Source organism: Aythya ferina (genome assembly GCF_964211825.1).
Source record: "Aythya ferina genome assembly, chromosome: 17".
Taxonomy (NCBI): domain Eukaryota; kingdom Metazoa; phylum Chordata; class Aves; order Anseriformes; family Anatidae; genus Aythya; species Aythya ferina.
In genome coordinates, this window is record NC_140316.1 from 7,751,510 (window position 1) to 7,777,417 (window position 25,908).

General features: G+C 39.6%; 2 protein-coding genes across 12 annotated transcripts in view; one reads left to right on the forward strand and one right to left on the reverse strand.

Moving 5' to 3' along the window:
- The window catches only part of LOC311445991 (serotransferrin-2-like), a 22,240-nt gene extending 1,468 nt beyond the window's left edge, over positions 1 to 20,772 (reverse strand). Inside the window, exons 1-19 of one of the 8 annotated variants that reach the window (XM_084538636.1) lie at positions 19,086 to 20,772; positions 16,492 to 16,566; positions 12,161 to 12,297; positions 10,736 to 10,899; positions 9,292 to 9,391; positions 8,035 to 8,211; positions 7,398 to 7,560; positions 7,226 to 7,290; positions 6,397 to 6,554; positions 5,147 to 5,333; positions 4,829 to 4,977; positions 4,515 to 4,605; positions 4,136 to 4,201; positions 3,647 to 3,829; positions 2,553 to 2,709; positions 2,190 to 2,272; positions 1,665 to 1,700; positions 706 to 890; positions 153 to 339 (exon numbers count right to left, since the gene is read on the reverse strand). In XM_084538636.1, coding sequence (XP_084394762.1) covers positions 153 to 339; positions 706 to 890; positions 1,665 to 1,700; positions 2,190 to 2,272; positions 2,553 to 2,709; positions 3,647 to 3,829; positions 4,136 to 4,201; positions 4,515 to 4,605; positions 4,829 to 4,977; positions 5,147 to 5,333; positions 6,397 to 6,554; positions 7,226 to 7,290; positions 7,398 to 7,560; positions 8,035 to 8,211; positions 9,292 to 9,391; positions 10,736 to 10,899; positions 12,161 to 12,212 — 2,203 coding nt within the window. In that variant the 5' untranslated portion in view covers positions 12,213 to 12,297; positions 16,492 to 16,566; positions 19,086 to 20,772. Of the gene's footprint in view, positions 1 to 152; positions 340 to 705; positions 891 to 1,664; positions 1,701 to 2,189; positions 2,273 to 2,552; positions 2,710 to 3,646; positions 3,830 to 4,135; positions 4,202 to 4,514; positions 4,606 to 4,828; positions 4,978 to 5,146; positions 5,334 to 6,396; positions 6,555 to 7,225; positions 7,291 to 7,397; positions 7,561 to 8,034; positions 8,212 to 9,291; positions 9,392 to 10,735; positions 10,900 to 12,160; positions 12,298 to 12,388; positions 12,607 to 14,479; positions 14,496 to 16,469; positions 16,678 to 19,085 lie in introns of those variants that run through there. The other 7 variants (XM_084538633.1, XM_084538630.1, XM_084538631.1 and 4 more) reach the window with 7 other exon arrangements.
- PISD (phosphatidylserine decarboxylase) overlaps positions 14,846 to 25,908 on the forward strand; it is a 27,409-nt gene continuing 16,346 nt past the window's right edge. For 2 of the 4 annotated variants that reach the window (XR_014698705.1, XM_084538642.1), the window contains exons 1-3: positions 14,846 to 14,939; positions 17,260 to 17,354; positions 22,663 to 22,838. Coding sequence is in view for 2 of the 4 variants with exons in the window: in XM_084538642.1 (XP_084394768.1) it covers positions 14,890 to 14,939; positions 17,260 to 17,354; positions 22,663 to 22,838 (321 nt within the window). In the remaining 2 variants the exon portion in view is untranslated. Of the gene's footprint in view, positions 14,940 to 16,816; positions 17,100 to 17,259; positions 17,355 to 22,074; positions 22,487 to 22,662; positions 22,839 to 25,908 lie in introns of those variants that run through there. The other 2 variants (XM_084538643.1, XM_084538645.1) reach the window with 2 other exon arrangements.

Consider the following 25,908-nt stretch of genomic DNA (forward strand, 5'->3'; position numbering starts at 1 on the left):
GGCTCTAAAGGAGCTCCAAACGCTGTACTACTTTTACTAACATGCTTATGTGGAATGTACCTCTCTGTTCAAAGTAAACAAAAGGGCAATATCTATGCACAGAAGATCTCCTGCTTTGCACTTTTGTCTCAGAATGAAGAACTAGACTTTACCTGCAGGTGTACAATTAAACACCGATTCTGCCAGTTGAAAGAAAGGCACTCCAAGAATTTCCTGGTAGCTCATGTGACTTGCACCAACAAGGTACTGAGTAGTATCTTTGAAAAGCAGATCACTTTCGCCATACTTCTGTGACTCAAAAAGATGGAATTCAGAATCCGGCTTTGTTCCCAAAAATTCCTAAACAGAAAAGAAATAAGTTCTGCAAATTGGATTATAAATAACAAGGTTAAGGCCATCAGTTTTATAGCAGAATCTAGAGAAAAAAAAATACTTTCACCTAGCGCTATTCATTAGTAATTCAAAAAGATTCAGTTCTGTAGTGGCTTATTTGTCAGCAAAAGTATGATTATTTCAGAATGGCAACTGGTGTCCTTTAGAGAATAAAAAATTATTTTCTCAATCTTCTATGAAAATTTTTAATTATTTCATATCAGACCTGAAGACACTATATATTTAGTATATAAAGCTCTTGATTTTAAAAAGGTTTTCAGAAGTTGCACATAGTAAGTGATAAACTAACTTTTTCCCCATTACATGCCTTACCTGGGATTTCATTAGGAAGTCATAGATTTTAGTGACAGTGACTGGTCGAGTCATGACTGTGCTGGGGGGAATAGGGCCTAGGTTGCAGCCTGCCCATTCTGTGACTGCAGCACGCGTTCCATCCGGACACAAGAGTTCAAAGTCAATAGGGGTATAACCTTTTGCCCAGCCAGAGCTATCCAGATCTGAAAAGAAGATGAAAGAAAATATTTTTTGATTTTCTTAATTTATTTATTTTTTTCATTTTCAAATGAAAGAAAATCATTTTGAAAAACAAAAGCAGGAGACAGTGTGAATCTCACACAGTTTTGAAAATTTAGAGGAAGAAGTTGAGTGAATATATTCACAAATATGCAGCGTGCTACACATTCATTTATTGAGAGTGCATAAGGAATAGCTCTGTTTTCACTGAGGAAACAGGTCAGTGAAATGAAGCTGTACTTATCTTATAAAAACTAGAGTAAAATCAAGGCATACAAACAGTTCATCATGCTTCATTTTCGTCTGTAATCAGATCATTTCCTGAAAACAAAGCAATTTGGCCTTCATGTCTTTGCTTCACAAAATAAACTGTCCATTGCTTCATGAACACCTGTGCATTTCCAGGTTCTTATTCCTCTGCTTGATTTTAGAGAGATTTCTCTCCTAGAAGGGTCTCTTCTCCCACTACTGAAATTGCTTAAAGTTGAATTTCAGGGTATTTTATCAGGCTGACTAAAACGGGCATTCCCTTTATTCCCACCTCTTTGAAAAGCAGCACATTTTGGCTGTTAGACCAGTAGGAGTAATTTAAGAGACTGGAAGGATTTCAGCTACTGTAACCAAAACCACCTTCATTAACAAAATCCAGTAGCTAGACCGTTGCAAAGAGTTTTATAGATAGATAGATAGATAGATAGTTTTATATTTACAATATAGCTTTAGAAACCGAAAGACAAAACAGTTTGCTGTATTTTTACCTACTAAGCTATCTGGACTGTTTATTCCATAAGTGCCTGTGAAACAACATGAGGAAGTTACCACGTCACGATGAAGTTGTAGAACATCTCCCAGCACAAATAGCCCATGGTATCTCCCTATTTGCTATTTTCATTCTTGAGAATGACTACAAACAATGGGTACATGCACTGTAGATGCCTATGGATGAAGATCTGGTAGGAACAGTCACTTACTTTTTAAAGCTTTGAGTTTTCCAAAAACTAGTGCAGACTTCAAGGATGATTTTCTCTCCCACCCCCAACACACACCTTGATCTCTGCACTCAATGATTCCTCCTCTTTCCTCTCTGAAACAGAACACTACCTGAATTTTGAGCTTTACTGTAACATGTACAGGCAGGAAAGTTCTTGCAATTTTCCAGTTACAAATACAACTTCATGGACCTAGATTAAACCTGTAAAAACTGATTGGGAGTCAGTCACAGTGTAGGAAGTAATTAACGCTAACGAACATTCTCAAATGACAAGAGAATATCTGCATCTCACTCTCTATGTTCCGGAGTAGGTCTGAGTGCTCCAGAAAAGCTACATCTCCAAAGCTTCTTCCACTGGGATTGCCAACTAAGCACCTAGTGGAAAAGAAAAAAAAAAGAGTTATCAGAGACAGCCATTACAAGATACCTTAAATCTTCGGAAGCAGTGTCTTGCTCAGGAAATGGTGTCATGACTGTTTTAAAATCACAAGCCATAGAAACTGCAGCCAAAACAAAATATACGCTAGCCATACTGATACAGACATTTGCTAATAAAAAAAATAATTAAAAAAAAAATCCAAAGAAAACCACCAGCAAAATAATAAGCCATTTCTGGCTATTGCTCTGCCTTTCTTATTCAGAAGAAGAGGGTTACCTGAGAGCTCCCATATTGCCATAGTAACGTTCATTGTGACTTGCAGTGCATCTGCTAGATACTCGAGCTCCTTCCACCTCACTGTCCCCAACACATACTTTGCACAGGTTTCCATCTGCTCCTGGCATGCAGCCCTTCCAAAAGTAATTCTGGTAAGCTGAATAGAGAAAATTTAGGTGAGATTAGGGCAAGGTATTCCAAAGCCTCTTCTTCCATGGAGGAAAAAAAAAGGAATTGGATTCCAACCTAGTAACTGGTAAGAGGAGGCCTAAATAGTATGAAGAATCACAGACACAACAGGAACTGCTTCAACACCTTCTGAGAGTGCAGTCATCACTTGCTGGCCAAATCCCTAATTACGTTTTTCTTGGGTAAAGTGGCAAAATATTAGAACTAAGCAACCCAAGAAAGCAAAAGAAGCTGTGGAGTAAGAGGCTTTTAACTAGATTGTACTAGAGGTGGCAACATTCCTATTCATACTTAACTCTTGGAAGCATTAATTAGCAACTTGAAGAACAGCACATTTTTCCTGTAACTTGAAGGACAGAGAGAGGAGACCATGATCCTGCAGGTTTTGGAGCACCTACATGGATAATCAAAATTGAGCACAAGACAGGAGGATCAAGACACAAGGCAGTGTGTTAAAAGCACAAGGGGAAGAGGAGTTTCTATTACAACTGAATTTGATACCATTAAGATAAACCTAATCCGTAACTTTTTACATCCAAAACACAAACAAACCCACCTGAGTTAGTCAACGAGATGATTTAATCAAAAGAGACAAAGAAACTGACCGACTTTCATCAGACAGACACAGTGAGCTCTAGGGGTATCTGTTGGTTATCCTCCGTTTTTACATGTAGACATTGATACAACTATTATTTATGGTGCATCACTTTCTAATGAATATCACGTCGTCTAAGAGAAATCCACTACTAAAGAGCTCTGTACAAGAACACTTCAGAGCAAAGATCTTCAGTGATATGCAGGAACAAATCTTCTCTGTTGTCATGGACCCATTTCCTTTTTACTCCCAACTTTTGCGTTTCAGACTTCCCTGGTCTACTCAACAGATACACCAGAGCAGCCCTTACCAGACCCAATGTCACAGCTCTCAGTAATATTCTCCAGAGCTCCCACTGTGTATCTGGAAAGAAGTAACCATCCTCCAGGACTATACACGTGGCTGTGGCATGATCGCCTTCCCCGAAGGTTATGGATGTTAATCTGTTTGGCATTTTTCTTAGCTAGGGCTACAGCATAAACAGGTGACAGCGCTGTAAAACAATGACAGCAACAAGTTATATGAAGGCAATGAAGTATTCCAGGCAAGTAGACACCCCCTCAACCCCATCTTCCCTCCCTCATCCTGTTGTGTTATTTTCACTTAATGGTAGATCATCTGCATTCTTTGCTTAGCCACAGATCTCTTGCCCTGCTAGCCCTGCATTGTAGTAAAGCTCCTACTGAACATGCAAAGCAATTTATTTCCCAAATGAACAAGCAAATACATTCCAACATAATTCCTACAGGGAGCCTCATGAAAATTGAAACCCTTCATCTTCCTAAAGTCCTTGCATTACCTTTGGGCTTCAGATGAAATTTCCTCATTTCCTCTGTGCTCTCAGCAGCTGGGCCACACCTCTGCCCTACAGAGGGGAGACAACCATTAAGGATCTTGTGACTGCTGACATTCCTATTACATGACAGCACACCACCAAAAAGCTTTATAACCTTGCAATCTTCTTGAACCACATCAGCATCTCTGCCCCTTTTATAAAAGAAATATAAAACCAGACCAAACGCTACAGCCAGTTAGTGTAAGAGCTGGGTAAGGTACTTGGATGTGTGTACTGATTCCTGCTTTCATCATAAACCATCACAAATTGTTGAAATTTAACTATATTTTTATGGTGCTTTTTTGATTTGCACCCTTCTTGCTAAGGTCACACAAGAACTTACCATAACATTCTGCAGCCACAGGCACCAGTCCACATCTCCCTGCAATGTAGACATGTGTCGCATCCAGGGTAACTGCATCAGCCTCACTACTCTGCCAACAGCATTACAGAAAATAACACAAACAGGACTTGTGCGAATTGTGTAAACAGGCAGCTGCACTTCCCCACTGGCTGGAAATTCCCCTGCATAATTTCCCTCTCCTTCCCACTGGTGCCTCTAGTGTACAAGCATTTTTTCCTCTTGCTCAGCTTAAACAAGGACGTACACACCCTGTGTGGCCTTATCACATACTCTGACCAGAGGATCTCTCCTACCTTGATCATTTCAATGCAGCTGGTCATGGAAGTTGCCTGCACACAGACTAACGGATCAGATTTGATGCTCATTGCCCACTCCTCACATTTGCGAAGCTCAGCATTGCTGATGCAGCACCAGCGCACAACACTGTTGTCCAAAGAGCTCCCTGCATTAGAAGGAAGGAGTGCAACGAGATCATGTCAACCATACACCAGTGTGATCTTCATTGAGGAGATATTTTGGTCTATTCACTTGTGCCTGGCAGGGAGGAATAACATAGAAAGATAACCTTTTCTTCCCTTTCTTTAGGTACAATCCTCCAGAAGGTTTCTTACCTTCATGGCCTAATCCCTTAAGGAGAGCTACATAATCCAGGCCAAGGACATAGGCAATTTCTAGCTGCTCCTCAAGAAGTTGCAGGTGCTGAGTGTCATCCCGAAAGAGCAGGTTCCTTCCCCCAAATGCTGATGAACTGAAGAGTTCAAATCTGGCTCTTTCTTTTCCTTTTGGACCAAAGAGGCGCTAGGACAAGAACAACACTTAATTGCAGAAAATAAACTCATCCTTTTAGTGACAGGAAGCCTCATCCCCCCGCCCCTTCATACCAATGGTTTGTAACATAGCACTCAGGGTTCTAATATCAAGCACACTGGGACAAAGCCCACAGGTTACCACAGTGGGTGGATGGTTACAGTCCTTAAAAGCATTATATGGCCTGCGACTCGCTTCTTTTCAATAATTTTGTCTTTCCCATCTTACTTATTCAAATGTGTTAGGCTGTGCTCAATGTCTTCTTCCCTAGAAGGGCAACTAAGGCAGTGTGGCTGAGTGGAAAACCTTTCTGATAGATAAGTACCGTAATGGGGTGCAATATACCTTGTGTTTTATGCTCGGAAAGTACTATATGAAAAGTAAATTTGTTTAGATTGATGGTACTGGAAGAGAAGAATGTATTGAGAAATATACTGGGAACATTGCTGCACAGCTACTGTTACATATGATATGTAACAGGACATATGCTAAGATATGTGTTAATAAGCCCACTGAAAACAGATATATGAAGATCTCTAAACAAACGAGATTTTGTACTCCTACTATCTGCTAGAGTTTGCACGACAGCACAAATCAGCCCACTGGGTTGAATTATTCACTGTCTGTTGGACCATTTTAAGTGCATTTTAAATACTTTAAATAGTACACATTTCAAGTCCAAATAGGTGAGAGAGAGAAAAAGAAACAAAGGTGAACCCTGCTTGAACTTGTGTGTAGCCCTCTGCTGCATAATTCACCTGAGTTCCAGAGCAGTATGAAAATCATGAGCCATTTTGCATTTTGTCTGTTAAGGCATCTTCCCCTTTTTTTACTTATTTATTCACAGCCTTCTACAGAAGAATACTTTAGAGAGAAGTAAGACATTACTCCACAAGTCAGTAAAGGATCCTTCCCCAGAACAACCAATTCTGAATGCTTTGTTCATGCTAACTATAAATTCAGTGAGAAAGAGGGCAAACTGGGCGGAGATCTCCACACAAAGCTGGAATAAAATCCTGAGTACAGCAATATATAGTTTATAATATCCACTCACTTGGATCATGGTCAGAAATTTGTTGGTGATCTTCTGGAAGTTGCGGCGAGTGATGATGCCACGGCCAGGCCCTCTGCCCAAGTTACAGGTGCTGTATTCACTCAGCTCAGCTGTAGTCCCATCTGGACATAGGAGTTCATATTCCTGTTGTTCTGACTCTAAAACAACAGGACATTCATGAATCTATGAAGTGAGACATGGCTTTGCAGCAGCCACCGAGATGAAAGGTAAAAGTTTTTTCAGAGGAGTTTTCTCAAAGATTATGCTAGCAGCAGTGTACCAAGCACAATTGGAAAGATGTCTTTGACATGGTCTTCTCTCACCAAAGAGAGCAACCTCAGGTAGAGTTACTCCAAAATACTCTTAAAACTGTAGCTCTCGAAACATGTTTGTTTAAAAATACTCTTCTGCAACTAAAACTGCCAATTGCCTTCCAAAATGTCGATACAGTGCTTGACTGAGTTTAAAAAAAAATAAAAATGAGTACATAGGAACTTACTATTCCAGCATCTCAAAACACTGAGAGTTAAAAGGAATTTAACAGTCAGTAATATCAAACAGCAGCTGCATCAGACTTTAGGCTAAAGAAATCACCTGCATAAAAATGTCTGTCCCTATTCTATGTCTGCTCCCATTCTACAAATCTTCTGTGAGCAGTCATTGCTTGCTCACTTAGTCTCCTTTTCCATTTCCCTCTCGCAATACCACAGAACTGCTTGCAAGGACAGAATTTTCCCAGAAACAATACAAATACAGGCACATCCCCCAAACCCTAAGGAAGGAAAGAGCACAGACAGAGTTTAAAAGGAATCTGATTTTTTAAGATTACCTGTAGCTCTCATAATTGTTAGATGATCTATAAAGGCAACATCTGCTACTCCATTCTTCAAGCACCTGCAGGAAGACAAATGCCACCCTATTAACATGTCACCTCACTTCCCCCCACCTTACCAGTTCTTTTTCCCCAAACGTAAATTCAGTATAAGTGACAGAGAGCTTACCTGAAGGCTCCCTCAGAGTCATAGAAGGGTTCATTGCTGCTTGTCTCACAGAAGTGGTTCTTGTCTCTGACAAAGGATTTTTGTCCTTGGCAGAGAGCACACAGTTGAGGAGCAGCAACACCAACCCCAGGGATGCAACTTGCATTGAAATACTCGCTGATTACTGCAGGTGTAGGGGAAAAAAATCAAATAAGATTAAAAAAAAAGAAAAAAAAAGAAAAGAAAAGGGGCCAAACATATCATGGATGTAATTAAGACTGTGCTGCTTTAAAATAAATTTCTCTTCAGGAAATGTGGCGTCATTGCCTAGACTTCAAATTTTAAACATTTTCTGGAAACAGAGTGATCAAATTTTGCTTGTTTGAAACCATCTTTGTGCAACCTAGGTATTATAAAGCATTGTTCCTTGTTGTAAACAGAACAAAGACTTCCTGTTTTGGTAACATTCTCTGCCATTCTGAGAGATTACTAGAAAGAGTTCTGAAGAAAGCTAAGAGCCAGTTTCACAAACGCTCCAAGAGTTTACCTCATCAACAAAACCCTGAAGTTTCCACATAGCTCAATTCATGCCACATCTGCCTCCATTTCAGTCACTCTTGCTGATGGCAAGGACGAAGCTATGGCTCCTGTCACCCACCTTGGCTCAGAGGTTGTGCATCATCCCAGGAAAGATCATTTCTTGCAAGTAGAAAGCCAAGTGGAATATTCCAGCCTGATGTCCATCTGGCTCCATTGTGGCAGCTGCGCACACCTCGTAGCCTCTGGATATCCAAAGTTCCTCGCTTGGCAACAGCCACAGCAAAAACACAATTTCCTGTGTTAGGACAAAATATGCAACAGGAATAACTAAAATCCCAATTCTGCTTCCATCTGTGCACAGATGTTCAGTTACCTCTCCAAACATGGCAAAGGAAAAATAAATCTTAAGCATATTTAAGCATATACATGTATAAGTTAAGGAACTCACACCAGGAACTTGACTGCATGCTGGCTAGATGGCACTTTGACAAACTCAGCAATGCCAGTGATGTGCAAAGCAAGAATGTAAAATTCTGGTTGAAAAGGTTCACAAGATCATCCAGCTCCACCATCCAATGAAAGTTTCTCAGGAATTTTGAATGTATCACACAGTTTTAGGTATTGTAATAGAAAGAACTCCTGTCGTCTCCCCAGAACGTATTTACCAGACTGAAACATATAATTTCCACTATGATTTCATGGTTGTTCAGCCACAATAAAACTCATTTCAATTCTCATACTGTCCCCTTCTTAGTCTCTTCTTACATCCATCTGTAATTTGGCTTCTCTCTGAGTTATGTCCCTCAAGTATTTTCTACTGTATGCTTGATTTTGGCTCTCACTTATTTATTCTCGCTTTATAAATCAGTCAATGCACAGAATGCTCAGCTGAAGAGGAATCTTAATATGACAAGATTCACCACCTTGTCTCTTTATGGTGAGGAGGTGAGAATGAACTAATGACAGAAAGTGGTCTCTTAAAGAACCACTAATAAACATTCAGTCACACAAACAAAGACCATGGTAAAAGAATTAATGTGGATGGAATAAAACCCTACTTATTTGCTATGAGATGTAGAATTCCAGAATATCAGTGCTGTGGGCAGGGGTAGATACAGACAGTTTGTTGTTGATACAATGGTACCACAGGCAGAAAGGCTATTAGATACAAAGCACCACTGATATTTCATTCATCATTATGTGTTTTATATATACTAATCTAAGGTGTACGTCATTAGTCACCTCCTTACTCCCATAAGTAAACAAAACGTATAGACTTTTTTCCAGTAATTCTTGAGAAGCTTTGCCTTTCACTGCACAGTAATTCATTAGCTAAATCAGAAGTACAGCTTATTCTTCTGCTTTGTGAACCTACCTTGGTCATAGATCTCCTTTGCCACCACTGTCAAACCATGTAGCTTTACAGCAGAGTAAACATCTCCTGCATCCAGGGTGGCAGCATCTGCTTTATTCACCTTAAAAACAAGAGCAAAACAGCAAAACAAGTGTGTTTACAGTGCAACAAACAGAGCAGCTTTTCAGGCAGGAACTCTGCTCTTGAAGACATTGACACTTACAAGCATTTGCTTTGTTTTTAATTGAATCCCTGCTACTAAGCATAGTGAAATGTTAGCAATTAAGGCTGTTACCTTTAAAAAAAAAAAAAAAAAAACTGTTCTTTTCCAGTAACATCCTTTCTTGACTCATCTTTAATCTTCCCATTCAAAACAAACAAACAAACAAACAAAAACACTAAACTAAAAACAACCAAACAAACAAGAAACACAATTCTGATGCCAACTGAAGAAAAAGGCAATCCCTTTTTCCTCCTACAGTTCCCCCAAAACCTCAAAGCCTTCTCAGATTTCTCCTGGCTGTAATAACCATCTGAAAATAGAACTGAAGCCTATTAACAAGAGTCACAGGACTGAATGAAAACATGAACTAAATGATTCCCTGAACAAACAAAGCTTTTCTGTGTTTTGTTTTCCAGGTCAGATATGGACTCCATTGAAACAACTAGAACTGAATGAAAATAGAAACTGAAATTCTCTATCCCAATCAAATTTTAGACACACTAACGGAATTATTTTACAGCAAATGCTTGTCTTTCTTTTCCATCAGTGATTTATTTTTCAAAGCATACAGCATTATGGAAATGTCATTTCAGTACTAATATAGAGCTTACACCTACAAATGGCCTGATGTCTAATTTTATTCAAATTGAGGATTTTCATACATTAAAAAAAAAAAAAAAAAAAGTCTTTTGCCCTTCACTACAGGAAAGATATACTTGGAGTTAAAAACAGAAGGAAAGGAAAGGAAAGGAAAGGAAAGGAAAGGAAAGGAAAGGAAAGGAAAGGAAAGGAAAGGAAAGGAAAGGAAAGGAAAGGAAAGGAAAGGAAAGGAAAGGAAAGGAAAGGAAAGGAAAGGAAAGGAAAGGAAAGGAAAGGAAAGGAAAGGAAAGGAAAGGAAAGGAAAGGAAAAAATATTAATTATAGTCATAATAGAACCAAGACCTGCAAGCAAGAAGACTGCTCTGAGTAGGTTTTAATTTATTAGTTTGGGTTTGTCCATTTATTTTCAAGCAGCTTTCTATTTATTTCCTGGAAAATGAAAGGACATTAGCTGAGGTAAAAGAGTATGTCTAGTAGAAAGCTCATGGATTTGAATTCTTACCTCCCAAGCTACCTTGTACTTTGTCATATGTGAGATACCATCATTTCAGTAGCATTTCACTCTCCCATTAACTGTTTTCCAGTTTCTTCTTAAAACTGGATTTGACTCAAAATACGTTTTAAAAATCTCTGTGAACTTACCCTGATTTTATCAATGCAGTCGTATGTATTGTGGGCTCTGATGCAAGAAATCCTAGCAAATGAGCTGGTGGTAGCAAGGGGCAGCACAGCTGTGAGTGCTTTAGACAGTTCAGCACACTTTCTCTGTTCTAGGTCAGAGAGGGTGCACCATCGAAATTTCTTCCCTGTAGAATAAAAAAAGTCAGTATCTGTAGGATCTAAATGTTTCCTCAGCAATGACAATGAATTTGGTGGACTTCCCTCAAAAGAGAGGTTTAGTTTCCATAACACCCACTGCAAAAGTTAGAAATTAAGGAAAAAATTTTTATTGAGAAGGAAGAATCATGTATTATGCTGAACAGAGTATTGAATAAACATTAACAACGAAATTGTCACAATCCTACTTCTTCCAAGCAGGAAGTTAGTAAGAATTATCTTAATTTGTGGATGTCAAAGAGGTTAAATAACCTGCACAGGAATGCTCTGTAAATTTGTAGCAGAACTGGACTATTCAGTTGTCCGATCTTTTTTCAGGTGAAAACTAAGTAACCAACCAACCAAAAAGGTAGTGACAGCAGAAATAAAGGGTTAGGAAGGTGCAATTAGAAGTGGAGGAGAAAGTGAAGCCTCGTTTTCCAGGGGAGGTTGGGTTGGTCTAAACTGATGATGAAGCTACAATTTAAGGGAGTGCAGACATTTCAACAAAACTTCTTTTGCTTTAGGCTCTGTAATTTTTCCATCTGGGATGTGCTATGACTTATTTTATATTCTTCCTATTAAATGCCTTCTACTCTAAAATATATTCATATACATCTCAAGAAGACACTGTTTTTAAGTAGGAAAAAGTGATTACATACGAAAACAGCCTGCAGTTATGTAACTTGACAGAATCCTGTGCCACATACTTAAAACCAGGACTGAATGCATAGAAGAGACTGCTACTTCTCTAACTTTGCCATTTCCAGACGTTTAAGCATTTGGTTTTCTAATAATCTGTTAATATATATATATAAAAGGCTTGGAATAAATAAGATTGAATTGAAAAAATAAAATTGATCATTGAAGTTTTTATTCCTTCAAGCATAACGTCTGACAGTAATTCAGAGTGATTCCATAAAGAACACATTGTAGTTTAAAAGAGAAGCAGCTTAAAATACACTGATTAATTTTGACAGCTCTAATGAGTACGCAGATGTCAACTACTCAAAGGAAATAAATCTTCATTGCATTGCAAAGAAACTAGTGTATCAAACTGCTTCGAGACTAACAGTCACCATCTGCCAACAATCAAACAGTAAAAATACAGTCAAATGGAAATCACAGGCGCAGTTGTAGCTACAACTTCTTTGCACAGAAGAAAACAAAACCAAAGCTTATTTTAGAGTTTGTCTCCTGGTAACTCATCCAGAGGTCACCTTTCTCTTTCCCTCTCTGCATCAACCTTACCTGAAGACAGCAAAGTGAAGATGATTAGGACAATTACGAGAACTGCCTTCATGATTACAGCAATTCTGCAAGGATCCACTCTCTACCCGACACTCTGCCTTCTCATACCAGGAATTCCACAGTGGTGACCAGTGCTTCTGGAAGATAACAAAGAGGGTTTAGGCATCAACAGGGATAAAATGCAATTTAAAAAAATAATACTAATAACAACAACAAAATCACACAAACCTGTCAGAGATGAGATATCCTTGTATGCAAAGAATAAAGGGACAGTGTCCTATCCATAACCACAGATGGAAAATATCAGTGCATTTCTGCTTTATTATGAACAGACATAGGAGGAAATGCAAGCCTCTGCTTCTGAAGTAAATTGTGCTTTTCCTGTTTCAAGGGACACCAATATGCCTTCAGGAGATAAGCAAGAATTACATCTACCTTACAAAAATGGTATCTAAAGTTAAGTGAATTGTCCAAACTACCAAACTTCTCTCTATATAGAATATTGAGGGGTTCTTCTTTATTCTTTTTTTATCTGATAAACGTTTATCTACAGATAAATGTTAAACAAAGAGTAAGCCTATGCCCCCCTAAGAATTCAGAATTGAATTCTGATTTTCTCAATTTTATTGACTCTCTTCATTTCCGTTCTAGCACAACAGTTTCATACAAAATGTTTTATTTCCATTTCCTAACACTTAGGCTAGAGTATTACCTCTTAATTACCCTAAAGCAGCAATGATTAACACAATTAGTTCTATAGCAGGAGAAATATATGTATATATGCTTAAGCAGAAGGGTGCATACTGAAATGATCTGATGAAATATATATATATATTGCTAATATGCTTTAATCTTTCATTTTCAGGAGGTAATTGATCATTCCCAGAGTTCTGGAGAAAGAAAGCCTTTTTCCTAGTTTTGTTTTCCTTCTTCACCTTATGGACTTAGTACTTTCATGGCTTCGTGTATTTTTGCCAATACTTTTCCCAGATTTCTGTTGTTGCCTTAGTACTGTTCCCTGAGTCCTTATTCCCCACTTGCTTCTTCTGTGTTCATGTACATGGACTCCATTGTTCATCTCTGCTGTTTTGTAAGTTCCCTCACCAGATCTCCAGCATGTGTGATGTTATTTCCCCTTAATCTGATCACAGAATAAATTCACATTTCTCACTCCTCCCTGCACTCCCTGAACAAATGTTCTCAAGCCCAAAGACCTCTGTTTTCTCACTTGCTAAAGGAACTCTTTTATTGTCCCACCCTTTGACATGGCACATTTGCACAGGTCTAGCTCAGCTCACAGCTCTCTGGGAAGTATGTTCTATTCCTCAGTGAGTACAGTCTATATCATCTTTTGATATAATATATTAACAAATGTAAGCATAACAAAAAATCACAATAGAAAAGATCACATGATAGAAGTGATTTTAAAATAGTTATAGGTCCACATATTTACTTATAATGTCAGGAAGAAAGATTAGATCAGGCCAGATCACTAATCAGTTAAGTCCGTGTCAATTAAAATACACTATAAACAAGCACATTTTATTTAACTATACCTCAACCTCTGAATCATTACTGAATCACCTCTGGGGAAACTTGTCTGTCAGGCCCACCTGCAGGGTACAGGTAGACATCAAAGCCAATGGCTTTTGCAATGCCTGTAACAAAACATCTGACAAGATCTATCCCACCTTTTTTGCGGTTGTACTTCCTGCCAATCCTACCATTATGTTAGCTCAGGATATATGTATATCCCAACAACTAAGTCAGCTAACATTATTAGTATTACGTGAAGGGTGCATCTGGTTTTCTGTTTAAACTATACATCTTCTAAAATAACAGGTTTTTCTGTATATGTCTATGGTATAAGATATGCAAGGGGCAAGCTTCAGCTTATATACATACTTATATATTGTTCAGTTTATAAAGATGCTTATCCTGCTGTTTGCGGTGATATGAAAAAGAAAAAAGCAGTGACATGAAGATTTTGTAGACTTCACGGAGTCCTGGTCAGGAAAACAAATAATGATTAATCACAAACGTAACAGGTCACCTGAGAGGACCATGTCCTAAAGCACCGAGGATGTGGAGACACAATAGCAAGACTCTGGAATTCTTTTCCTACTGATTCACTCTGTGAAACTATCCCCTTCCACCACCGTCAGAAAAAGATAATTACCAACTTCCTAGTAATATTGCACATATGCATCTATCTAGAGATGCATCTGAGGGTGCGGAACCCAGATAATCTTTACAAAATCCCCTCTGTGATGTTACGATATAGGCAAGCAACACCCAAACCTGCACCACGCTCCTCACCTGCAGGACCAGCACTACCTCCCCTCGCCGAGTAAAACCCCTGTCCTGACATCTCCGCTGCTCCCAAGTTCAGGCTCAAGCACTCCCCTACTCCCTCAGCAGCAACCCTGAGGCAGCCGAGCCCCCAGAGCCTCACGCTCAGCTCCCCCTGGCACAGCCCCACGCCCAAGCCGTGCCTCCCCTTGGGGAACATCCTTATCATCCCCACATTTCCCTTCAGGGACCAGCCTTGTCCCCAAGCCCCCTTCCCCTGAGGGACCAGCCTTGTACCCGCCCCCGCCATCCCCTCAGGGCAGAGCCCGCTCCCCTCACGCTCCCGCCTCAGCCCCGCCCCGCCCCTCCCGCCTCCCTCTCTCCCTCCCTCCCTCCCGCCCGGGACGCCGCAGAGGACGCCGCGGCGGCGCGAGAAGATGGCGGCGGCCTTGGCACGGCGCGGCGCGGCCGCGCTGCAGCGGAGCAGGTACGGGCACGGCACGGCACGGCACAGAGGGGCCGGGGATGAAGCTGAAGCAGCTGCTGACAGCCGGGACGCTGGAGGCGTGAACGGGAGGGGGCTGCCCGTTCGCTGCCGTTGCGAGGGGGCTCCGGGCTGCCGAGGAGGAGGAGGCAGAGGAAGGCTTGGCAGGAGCAGAGCGGAGCTGCGCGCCCGTGCCTCCCGGTTTCGGAGCTCTCGGCTTGCAGGCTCCTTGGCCGGCCTTACCCCCGACAGCCTCCGTTCCTCTGCCTCCATGCTCTGGCCTCCTGCTGGGCACCGAAACCGGCCCCGGGGAGAGAGCGGGGCCCGGCGGCTGCCCCTGCCCTGAGCCCGGGGTGCCCGGCCCCGAGCTGTCAGCACGTCTCGGGACACGCTGGTGTTGCAGGCTGGGGCTGGTTTTCATATTTTTACCCCCCGTTTTTTATTGCTCTGCAAGCTTTCTGGTGAATTTAAGTCCAGTGCTACCTGGATTAGCTTTGTGTAGTTTTGTGACTCCATTATTTGCAGCCCGCAGGCTCCTAGCTTGCTGTCAGGCAGCTGCTCCTTCTCTCCCAGGTGTTGGAATATGCTGGAGAGCAGGCCCTGTATTACAGCAAATTAGCGTAGCCTGGGTCAGGCGACTTGGTTATTCACGTTCAAGTTGCATCATGCTGCTGTGTAAAACATACAGGTTCTGCAGCAGCATGGGACGCCTCTGGGTTTGTAAGGAAATAATGTCCTGGGAGATGATGCAGTCGTGTGGCATGTTTGGCACCTGGTTACAGGAATCTGTATTTTGGGAAGGACTGTGCTGTTGTATTTGGGTTAAAGTAATGGTTTTAAGAAGCTGCAGCATAGGGTGAAATACTACTAACGTTGCGTTATGGGGAAAATTTAAAATTATAGATAGTTATCCTTGAGGAGTACACTAAAACATTGCTAGCAAGTACCCTCTGCCATCCTTATGTGACTTCTGGACAACAAATATACTATTTATAACTCTTTTCATAACTAAAGAGAGAAAGTCTGTATGTGACTCAGTAGCCATCTGAAATTCATTCTTAAAAATCTGGGAGAATCATAATCACTTCCTGAAACTGAATCATCTTAATGATGCAGTAGCTTTTAAGCTAATGAAGTAATTTTGTACTCAGCATGTATCTGATCAAGAGCAGATGAAAGGTCTGAGTGCCAAATGAAGACATCCCAATTGTCACATTTACATCTCCAGAATGAGTGCCTGGCAGTCACTTACTTTTCCAGCTATACCAGTTGGTCTAATAATCTAAATTACTTCTCGGAATCCATGACTCGTCTGTGTTCTCCCCCTTTTCACCATTGTGGTGAGGAAGGAGATGCATGAACCCAATTTATGATTGTCTCTTAAAATAGTTGCTGTTCATTTGGAAGTTCCTAAATGACACCTGTGTAGCATACCAGTGGAGGTAGAGTGAGATCGTTTAGCATTTGGGATTATTCCAAAATTTCACCACTACTACAAAGTGAGTGTGGTTTGATCAGCGTGACTGAACTCACCTTTGTCCATTATAAGTATTACCTTTGGATGGCGTTAAATACTTGTCAGCCTTATTGTTGCAGAAGACGATGTTGATGCTTGTGCTGTGTACCTTCCCTGCAAGTAGAGAAATGTTTTAAACATTCTTGTTTTCTTCAGCAAAACACAAGTCGCTTATTGAGCTTAAAGTAGTTGTTTGCATGCTGTTGGATAAAATTGGTTTTTATTAGACTGGAAGCATATCTAGAGAGCAGTAGCTCTCACCAATTTTAGTCTTTTTTTTTTTTTTTTAATAACAAATAGATTGTTGATCATGTAGGCTAGGACAGTACATAAAACAGAAGATGACATTAGACAATATTAGCTTGCTCTTTTAAAGACCCAAGTTGTAGTCACTAACAAATATATTAGAACTCCAAGCAGCCCAAGATATGGTACATGACATCATAACCAGTTGCCCAAAAAGCGCTATTGCTAAGATCAGCAAACACAGTACTCAGAAGAGCCATCACCATTATGATAGGATTAAGTTAAAAAAAACGCATATCAGTGTTTTGGTAGAAAAATGGAAATACAGGAATACGAAGCATCAAGTAGATGCAGCACTAAACAATGAGGTATCTGCAGAAACGGTTGGATTTCTCATGGAGGTGAGGATGTACTTCTGAAGGAGGGAATAGGGTTTGGTAGCAACTTTATAATAGTTGAGAGCTTTTCCCTCTTTGTTGTTCAGCTTCTGAATACTCTGTTTACGTTTGCATTGTAAAACGTCTGTACTTGACCAACTGTTCCTTGTGTGTTATTTCACAGTTTGCTGACTAGCTGTAACTTCCTCATACATGAGAACCTGTGCATTAGAACTCGAGTCCTGTGGAAGCAGCCACCTTCTAGGACATTTTTCAGTGGTAAGTGCATCCTTCATCTAACCCAGTGTTAAAAATGGGGTTACTCAGAATTGGGCAAATTCAGCTCACGTAATAGTGAGTATGAAATTCTTGAGGTTAAAACAGATGGAATGCAAGTCCAGAGTCAGAGAATTACTTGATTCACCAAATTTCCATGGACACATGCTTGCAAATGGTGCTTTATATCTTTTGGTAGTTTGTTTTACAGACAGTAAAGAAAGGATGTTTATCTATTCCATAGGATTCCTTTATGAGGTATTATTCATTATTTCTCAACTATTTTGGAATACTTGGGTAGCAAATGTTGTAACAATATAATAAATTAAAAAAAATACAGAAATCATTTGCTTTAACAAAGAGGAATATTTTTGACAAATATTCCTTAGCTATGGTTGAAAGCTTCTCCCTTCTTTAGAAGTGCCATCTGTTCCACAGTGATTTTATAGATATGAAGAACCTTGCAGAGAAGCAAATTTAGGCAGCGGTTTAGATGTTGTCATAATCCAGAGCAGTACTTGGCTAAAACTGGAATTCAGAGGACTGTCAGCCCCCAAATTAGTAATACCAATGTTGGAGCTTAATAGCCATGGAGTTGTGTATTTTCCATTTGTGGTATATCCCCTCCCCTCCCCCCATTATCTTTGATCATTCTTATACTGCGTAATTCCTGTGTGTGTTTTTTATCAAGAAATTGCTTTGTCATTGTGACACCAGCTGCCCTAACGGTCTCTTTTAGTGTATCCCCTTTTTTAGTGTATTTGCTTTTTTTAAGCTTCTTTGATACTTTAGCACTCATCCTTTTCATTGCATCGATCACTTCTGAAGAAACCTGTCTAACAGGACTAGCAGAAGAGAAGCAAAGATGTTAAAGGGAATGGCAGCTTCCCCCCCTCTTTTTTTTCCCTAAGGGAAATGTATATATTTATATTGGGATCTGTTTCTGTTGTCTTGGTAATGTTTTTTGCGAAGTTTGCTATTTAATTAACACGTGCAAGCATTGCAATAGTCAGGCAGCTCTGCATCCTGTGTTATGTGCCTCCTTGTGTGTAAATAAAATTTGAATTTCATAAAATTCATCTTGTATTATTTTCATACTGGCTCACTAATGAAACAACTTTTCCCTCTTAGGCATTTTTGTACAGCTCTTAACATAAAATAAACTAGAGCTTAATCATGTAACATTAGTGTCAATTTCTTTGCTTCATCATGCCAGCTGTATGGAAAATGAGTGACTTCATGCTTTCCTATAGTCACTAGTTTCAACACCTGGAGGGAAGTAGAATATTTTGTAACCCAAATATAATCAGCCCATGATCTGAGTGCTTAAAGCAATGCTGATAATGTGCTAGAGGAAGGAGGTCTTGAGGAAGAGCGTATATGATGGAACCTCATTACCTGCAGGTTTAAAACTTTTCTGAATGTTTAAAATTTTCCTAGTGAAGATGATCATAGCAAATTAAAACCAATTGACCACAGGTTTATTTTTCTTAATTACCTTCTGCAGATTACTTAGTTTTGTGAGGAGTCCACAGCTGAAAAATGTGTTTTTAAGAGACACAATACAGTTTAGTGGAGAGATTAATGTTAGTACAGTGTTTTTACATATATTAAAAAAAAAAAAAAAAAAAGCTTTAATAGTTGGACTGAGCCAGTATTTTCTGTACTTCACATACCTATGTTCTATCAATCACCCTCATTTAGAAACTTTTTAACGTCAATTTAATTGCTTACCGTGTCCTGCAACATTTCCATGAGCTCTGTTGTTTTAGAGTTTTTCTAGCAGGATTGCACAGCCGAGTGCCAAGCCGGGCACCGTGTCTATCTCTTGCAGGGCAGTGTCAGTAGGGGATGCGAAGGCATCTGCATGGGTGCTGGCTGAGGGATCTTTGCAACAGCATAGTCATGAAATGAGCTTGACAGCTAAAATGGCATCTGTTATCAACATGAAATGCAGAGAAATAATGTTAGACCATGAAATGACTGACTCTGAAGGGAGGCATCAAACTTAATCTGTAATGGTTAATAAGAAAGCAACAGCATGTACAAGGTGGGAATTTGCTGAAAGCTGTTCAGCTGTGTTACCCTCTTTGTGGTGTAATGCACCTTGAGATGTCTATGGAAATCAGGCTCCAGCAGTTTAATGGGCATGGAAGAAAGAAAATGCCTAAATATCCTTTAACATTTCTATCTGTACTTGTAATTTTAATAAATCAGGAAATTGAAGTAGGATTATATTAAATGTTTAAAGCCTGATTAAAATTAGGTGCTTATGCTTGGAATTACTGTAGCTGGACAAGGCTGTGAAGAGCAAATACTTATATATTTATTTATTTTTTTTACCAACAATTTGTTTGTAAACTGTAGCCTATGTGTTGTCATGGTAATGTAACAACTGCATATTACCTTCAGGTTTTGTTTCTTTGCCAGCTCGGGTATTGATCTTGTTTTCTATAGCCACTTCTTTGAGTTAACATGCCTGTCCAAACCCTTTGTCTGTTTTATCATTTGTGGATACTTCATTATTGAAAAATGTGCTTACACAGCTTAATGGAAATGGCAGCTTTTTTTTGGTCTAGAAATCCAAGTTAGATCTTGCAGGAAAAAAAAAGAGCTGAAATGCATAATGCAAAATCGTTGCTCACATGAAAGAAAGGGTCTTTTAAAGTTAATTTATTTAAAAAAAAAAAAAATCAAAATTGACTTTCTAGCCAACCATTTTCTAATTCGTACATATTTCCAGATTCTGGAAATTTAAAACTAGGATGCCTAGGATGCCTCTGGATTTAAAACTAGGTGCCTTGCAGATGATGTCATTAGGAAAAGATAACTCTTCTTTATTTCTACCCCTTATAATGGCCTCATTGAAGGAGTTTAATCTTTTCCTAGAAGGAATTTTTAGTTGTAACAAAACAGTATTTATATAATTGAATCTGGTAGTGTAGACTAGAACATGCCTCTGACTATGTGGTTTGCTTTATCATCCTGTGTTTTTTAATGTTTCTGAGGAAATGAGTCTTTATTCATTCCATAGAAGGAACCTTATACTTTATTTTTATTCTGGTTTGCTGAATATACTCAATGGTAAAAAGAAATCTAAAACAGGTTACCCTTATCTGAAAGGAGTTCAGACTTAGGGATGGTTTGAAGCATAGAAAGGTAAGTTAATAGTATGTTAAGTCCTAAACTTTTTCCTCCTGTCCTGAACTTGTTTCTGTTGGCTGATTTGCCAAGACCTGAACTTTCCTTGCATTCTCTTGCTGCTTGTCAGATAGCTGCTGAGATGCTAGTACTGTTAGAGAACATGATGTTCAGCTGAAACTTCTAAACAGCAACTGCCTGAATATGGTATTGTTGCCAGAGTCAGCAAGTAAATCTTTTTGTCTTGGAATTTGTAAACTTGTGTGAATTTCATTTATATGTGAAAGGTAGGGGATTTTACTTTATTGGGGGGGGGGGGGGAATAATAAAAATAATAAGTTTAACAATGACATGTTGAACGTCTTTGCCAATGCTGATTTGGATAGCGATCATGGAAGCACTTTTTGTTAATGCTGGAGATGGGAACAAACAGCTCTTCAAATCTTTCATCAGCAAAGTAGATTGTTTACTGTGGCTTGTGAAACACCAAATGGTCTCTAGCAGAGGAAGAGAAATGTTCACATAGGTCTATCAGCAGAGGCTCCTGAAGTGGAAACAGCCTCTGGATACAAACCAGAAAAAGCTGCTTCTGCCAAGGGGTTTTTCTGTTTGCTAGCTGTGGTGAAATTGCTGAGCAGCTTTGCCTACTTAGAACCCAAGATGTGGTGGGAAGGCAATTAAAGGCTTTAGGGCTAAAGAGCATCATTGGTCTTTGTACAGATATTTCTGTTGAAATGGTGATGCAGCTGTCTAGGCAGACCAAAGTTGAAAGGTTGTAGTCTTTGCAAACTTAAATGTCTATGAAGAAAGACTTTTGCTTAGGTGCTCTACCCAATCCATGTCCTTTATTGAGCGTTTTCTTCAGGACAGAATGTTTTCTAGAATCTAATTAACTGTAGTTGCGGCCTTGTTTTGTTTTTTCAAATATATGCTTTTTTTTTTTTTAGTAAGAATAAAACTGTTTTCATATTATGATGTATTTTCAGACCTATAATTCAAACAATGTTTTAAATCACGTATGTAGAAAAGAAGTGAGCAAAAATATTTTGGTAAAACAAAACACGATTAAGAATTGGGCATGTTCTTGCAGCATCATAGATCCAAAACAGATGAATGCACCTGATCTGTGCTTTGTCTCTATGCATGCCTAGAAATAGAGCTGGTGTTACTGATTATTTTTTTTAGTTGTTAATTTGTTCTTTCAGAGTCAAGCCCTAAGCCTGACTTTGATGGAACAAGATATAGGCCATTGTTTTTGCTTCCTGCTCATCCACGTTAAGGATTGTTGTGGAAATGACACCAAGCAGTGTCTGAGAATGAATTCCTTTGGGCAGCTTTTTCACTGTCTGGCAGTGACTTGTGCTCATTGCTGGGAACCTTCAGACTAACATGGACAGGAGAATTTGCTTAGCCCATTATGCCTGGAGAACTGTGAGGATTTGGGAAGGGAAATGCTTTCCCCCTCCTGTGATGGCTGTTGCTTAGTGACTGTCCAGCCTACATGTCTCACACAACGGTGTAAGGCTTGGATTATGCAAGAGGAGCTTTGTAGTTCTCGGTAATAACCTCGGAATAGATGTAACACTAGATGTCACTTTTTCCATGTATTATAGCAGAATGTGCCTATTATCCTGTTTACCAAACCTATACTAAAGCAGATGGTCATTTCCTTCCCTCTTCCAGCTGGGGAATTCCCAAATCATGTGGCTATCTATAATGAAAGCTCTAATGACTGAGAAGCAAGAGGCTCTACAGTGCTGTGTTCCCTGGTCACTGAGTTTTCCATATGGTAACAACACAGAAAATCTCATAGCTGGGAAGTTTGATAGAAATCCTGAAGTGAAGTCATGAGAACTGAATCATAGCTCCTGGCGCTTTCAGGCAGCTCATTTGATACACTTTTTGGGAAGAATGTTGGAGAGATGCAGGGAGAGAGGGCAAGAAGTTAAAAACACTGACCAGTTCGTGCTAATCAGCTGAACTTCAGTAACTTGGTAAGCTGCAGTAACTGGAGCACTTAGGACTGTTTATAAATACCTTCTGTGTCATAGATTTCTGATGACATTTACATCATCTAAGCTGACGTCCCTTGCTGCACGTGTTAGTTTTGTTTGCTTTTTAAACAGTGTAATTGTTCTCTTTCCTTAAAGTCTGCTTTTCTTTGTTACAGACAGGAAGAAGTTTCATACTGCTCCGGTAGGACAAGCCTTCCGCCTGCGCCCCTTCCATGTTCTGGTGGCTACAGGTGGGGGATATGCAGGGTACAGAAAATACGAGGATTACAAGGTGGAACAGCTAGAAAAGAAGGGCATAGAGCTGCCTGTGAAGCTTGCGAGCGAGTGGGAGGTAAGAGACTTGTGACAAGTGTTTCTTATGTTTGATGCAAAGCTCTTTCTCCCTTTCCAGCACGGAAATGTGTGGTTTGTTCTCTGTAGCTGATGCATTTCATGGAATTAAAGTCTCTGTCTATTACATATATATCATTTCTGCTACAGTCGATATAATAATAAATTGGGAACTACTGCCATCTCCTCCATCCTTAAGTATGGCCAGTGCTTTTTTTTTTTTTTTTTTTTTTTTTTTTTTTTTTTAAAAACACCTCAAATCAGAATTACAGGAGGTAGTTAATCAGGTGAATGTATTTTGGAAAGAAAAAAGGAGCTTGGTAAGTACTGAATCGTTCAGAATGGAAGTCAAGTAGTCTAATGTCCTGCTTAAAGTAGGGCTGATCCTGAATTCAAAGCAAGTTACTCATGGCTTTGTCCACTTGGGTATAGAAAATTTCCAGGGACAGAGATTCCCCAGCCTCTCTGGGCAGCCTGTTCCAATGCTTAAGTATCCTCATAATGAAAAATACTTTCCTTTTATCCAGTTGGAACCTTCCAATAAGCTCTTGTCTCTCCATCTCCCTTAGTAAAGAGCTGGTTCCATCTTCTCAAACTTCTCTTAGATGCTGAAAGGCTGCTGCTAGGTCCCTCCTAAGCCTTCTCCAGGCTGAACAAGTCCATAGGCTGTCCTCACAAGCCATGCACTGCAACCCTCTGACCGTCCTGGTGGCCTTTACTGGACATGCTCAAGTCTATCAGCATCGTTCTCAATTCTAAAAAAAAAAAAAACTGGATCCAGTATTCAAAATGTGGTTTAACATGTACAAAGTAAAAGGGAATGACCTTCCTGTGGCTTCTGCTGCTATATGCTGTTGGCCTTTCTCACTGCCAAGGCATGCTGCAGACTGGTCTTCAACCTACTGCCCACCTGCGCTCCTGAGAGAGCATCAGGTGTGCGTCTGCAGCAACTCTGCAGGAGCTGTTGGCTCTGTTTAGTGCAGTGCATTGTCTTACTTTCTCACCTTGAATTGCAAGGTAGCGAATTAAGCACATTTTATAATTTACAGAATGAAACGCAGAAATCAAAATCGACAAGACTGAAACTACATATAATAGGATTCAAAAAACATTTAGTGCTGAGTATGTCCTAGTAGTTTTAGCTAAGGGTACAGCATGTGCTGTATTTGTGGGGTTTTTAATCTTCTCACTGACTGCTCAATCTGTGCTACTTTTGGCACTTTGCTTACTTCCTATGTGCCTTCATGCCGTATTTACTTTACAAGAAAGCTGAGACCAAATTAATACTTAATTAAAAATTTAACTGTTTTCTTTGTGACTATGTAGCAAGACCTTTTTTTCATTAGTTAACACCTAGACCTTTAATGACACTTGCTGATCCTGAGAAATTTTTGCCTTTTTCTGGATTCCAAGAAGTTTCGAATTTCTTTTTGTGGAATTTCAGTGTTTATATCAGATTCATACATCAAATAGCCACTGCAGCAGTGAAGAAAGAAATATTTCATAACTTGATGTAACTGCTATATCTCCATCAAACTATTAAGGAGATATTGTACAACACTATGTTAGGCAGAGTTTAAAGTACATCTGATATTCCAAACAGTGAGGTGAGTGTGTCAGTGCCATTTCTGAAGGCAAAGAGTTAAAAATTCTAGGACTGTAGGATTGTGTAGGAGATGCTTCAGTATGACCTTTAGCATCCCCTTTCTTTGCATTCCTAAGCACACTGCAAGTTTCTGAGTGCTTTTGGCCACGTGCCTTTAGGGGACAAGGCTGGAATTCTTGAATTCATTTTCACTAGTGACCCAAATCAGATATGATCCAGACAGGCCAGATGCTAACAGCTTAGGCTCATAGTTCCTGAGGAATTTGTCTGTAAATCTGTCTTCTGTATATTCTTGTCCTGTGTCTCAAACAGGTTTTATGTTTTGATTAAAGAAGAAATTGCTAAGTAGCCATGGAGTACTTATTTTAAAAGGCACTGTCAATTCAGTTGTGATACTTGAAAACAAATTCAATTTTATACCTAAAAGAAAGAATGATAATTAAAAAAAAAAAAATCCTTTATTAAATTTGCTTTCTCTCGTTATGCTGCTGTGCTGGCTTGTTATTACTGGTGGTTATTTGGTGAAGCTGCGAGTATTGCTTTTGATGAAGAGGCTCCAAAGAAATCACACAAAGCATTTCAAATCAATAAGGACTCCAAATGCAGCAGATACTAGTGGGAGACACTAACAAATTTTCCTGGTCATTCCTGATATGCTTAGGTTTTGCTGACTGCTTCTGTGGGAGGGAAAGGAAGCTTGACAGTTAAGAGGAAAAAGAAACTGTTCAGACATTGAAAGAAGTATTCTAAACAATGAAGAATTCAAGAAAAATAAGACCTACATTGTTCTTCTTTGGAAAGTGGAGGGGTTTTTTTTGCTGAGCTATCACTTTCCATTATTATTTTTTTTCCATTATTGCATCCGCAGAAGCACACTTAAGAGTGGGGAGAAGAGAGGCGTTGTCTTGTTTTTAGAGCAGAGGTATGAGACTTTGCATAGGTAAAAAGACACCAAGTGTGATTGACAGGGCTTTGAAAGTGGTACAGAACAAGAAATTGCTGCAGGTGATCTTGCTGCTGTGAACATTCAGCTCCCCTGTCCCAACCTTGTGTTGATGGGAGAATACAGCACCTTCCACCTGACACGCTGCGTGGAAGGCAGATTTCCTTGCTTCTGAGCAAAAGACAGATGTGAAATAGGTAATCATCATTGTTACACAGGCAGGGAATGTCTTCCTGTTGCAGACGTACACAGCAGGTATCGCTACAGAAGTGTGAATAGTTTCTGATTGAATTAAAGAGTATATTCCTATATGGTTTTGTTTCTTCTAACTTAATAAAAGAGTACAAAAAATAAATTTGTTTTAAACCAAGCATCTCTTCAGTTTTTCCACAGGGAAAAATAGAACGGTTGTTTCTTTAGCACAGACCTTTTCTTCCCATAATTTTCTTAGAGACATTATGTTGCTAATAGCTTGAGCTGATTAACGCCTTAGTGTGTCTCTTACTGTGAATACCAGTGAGG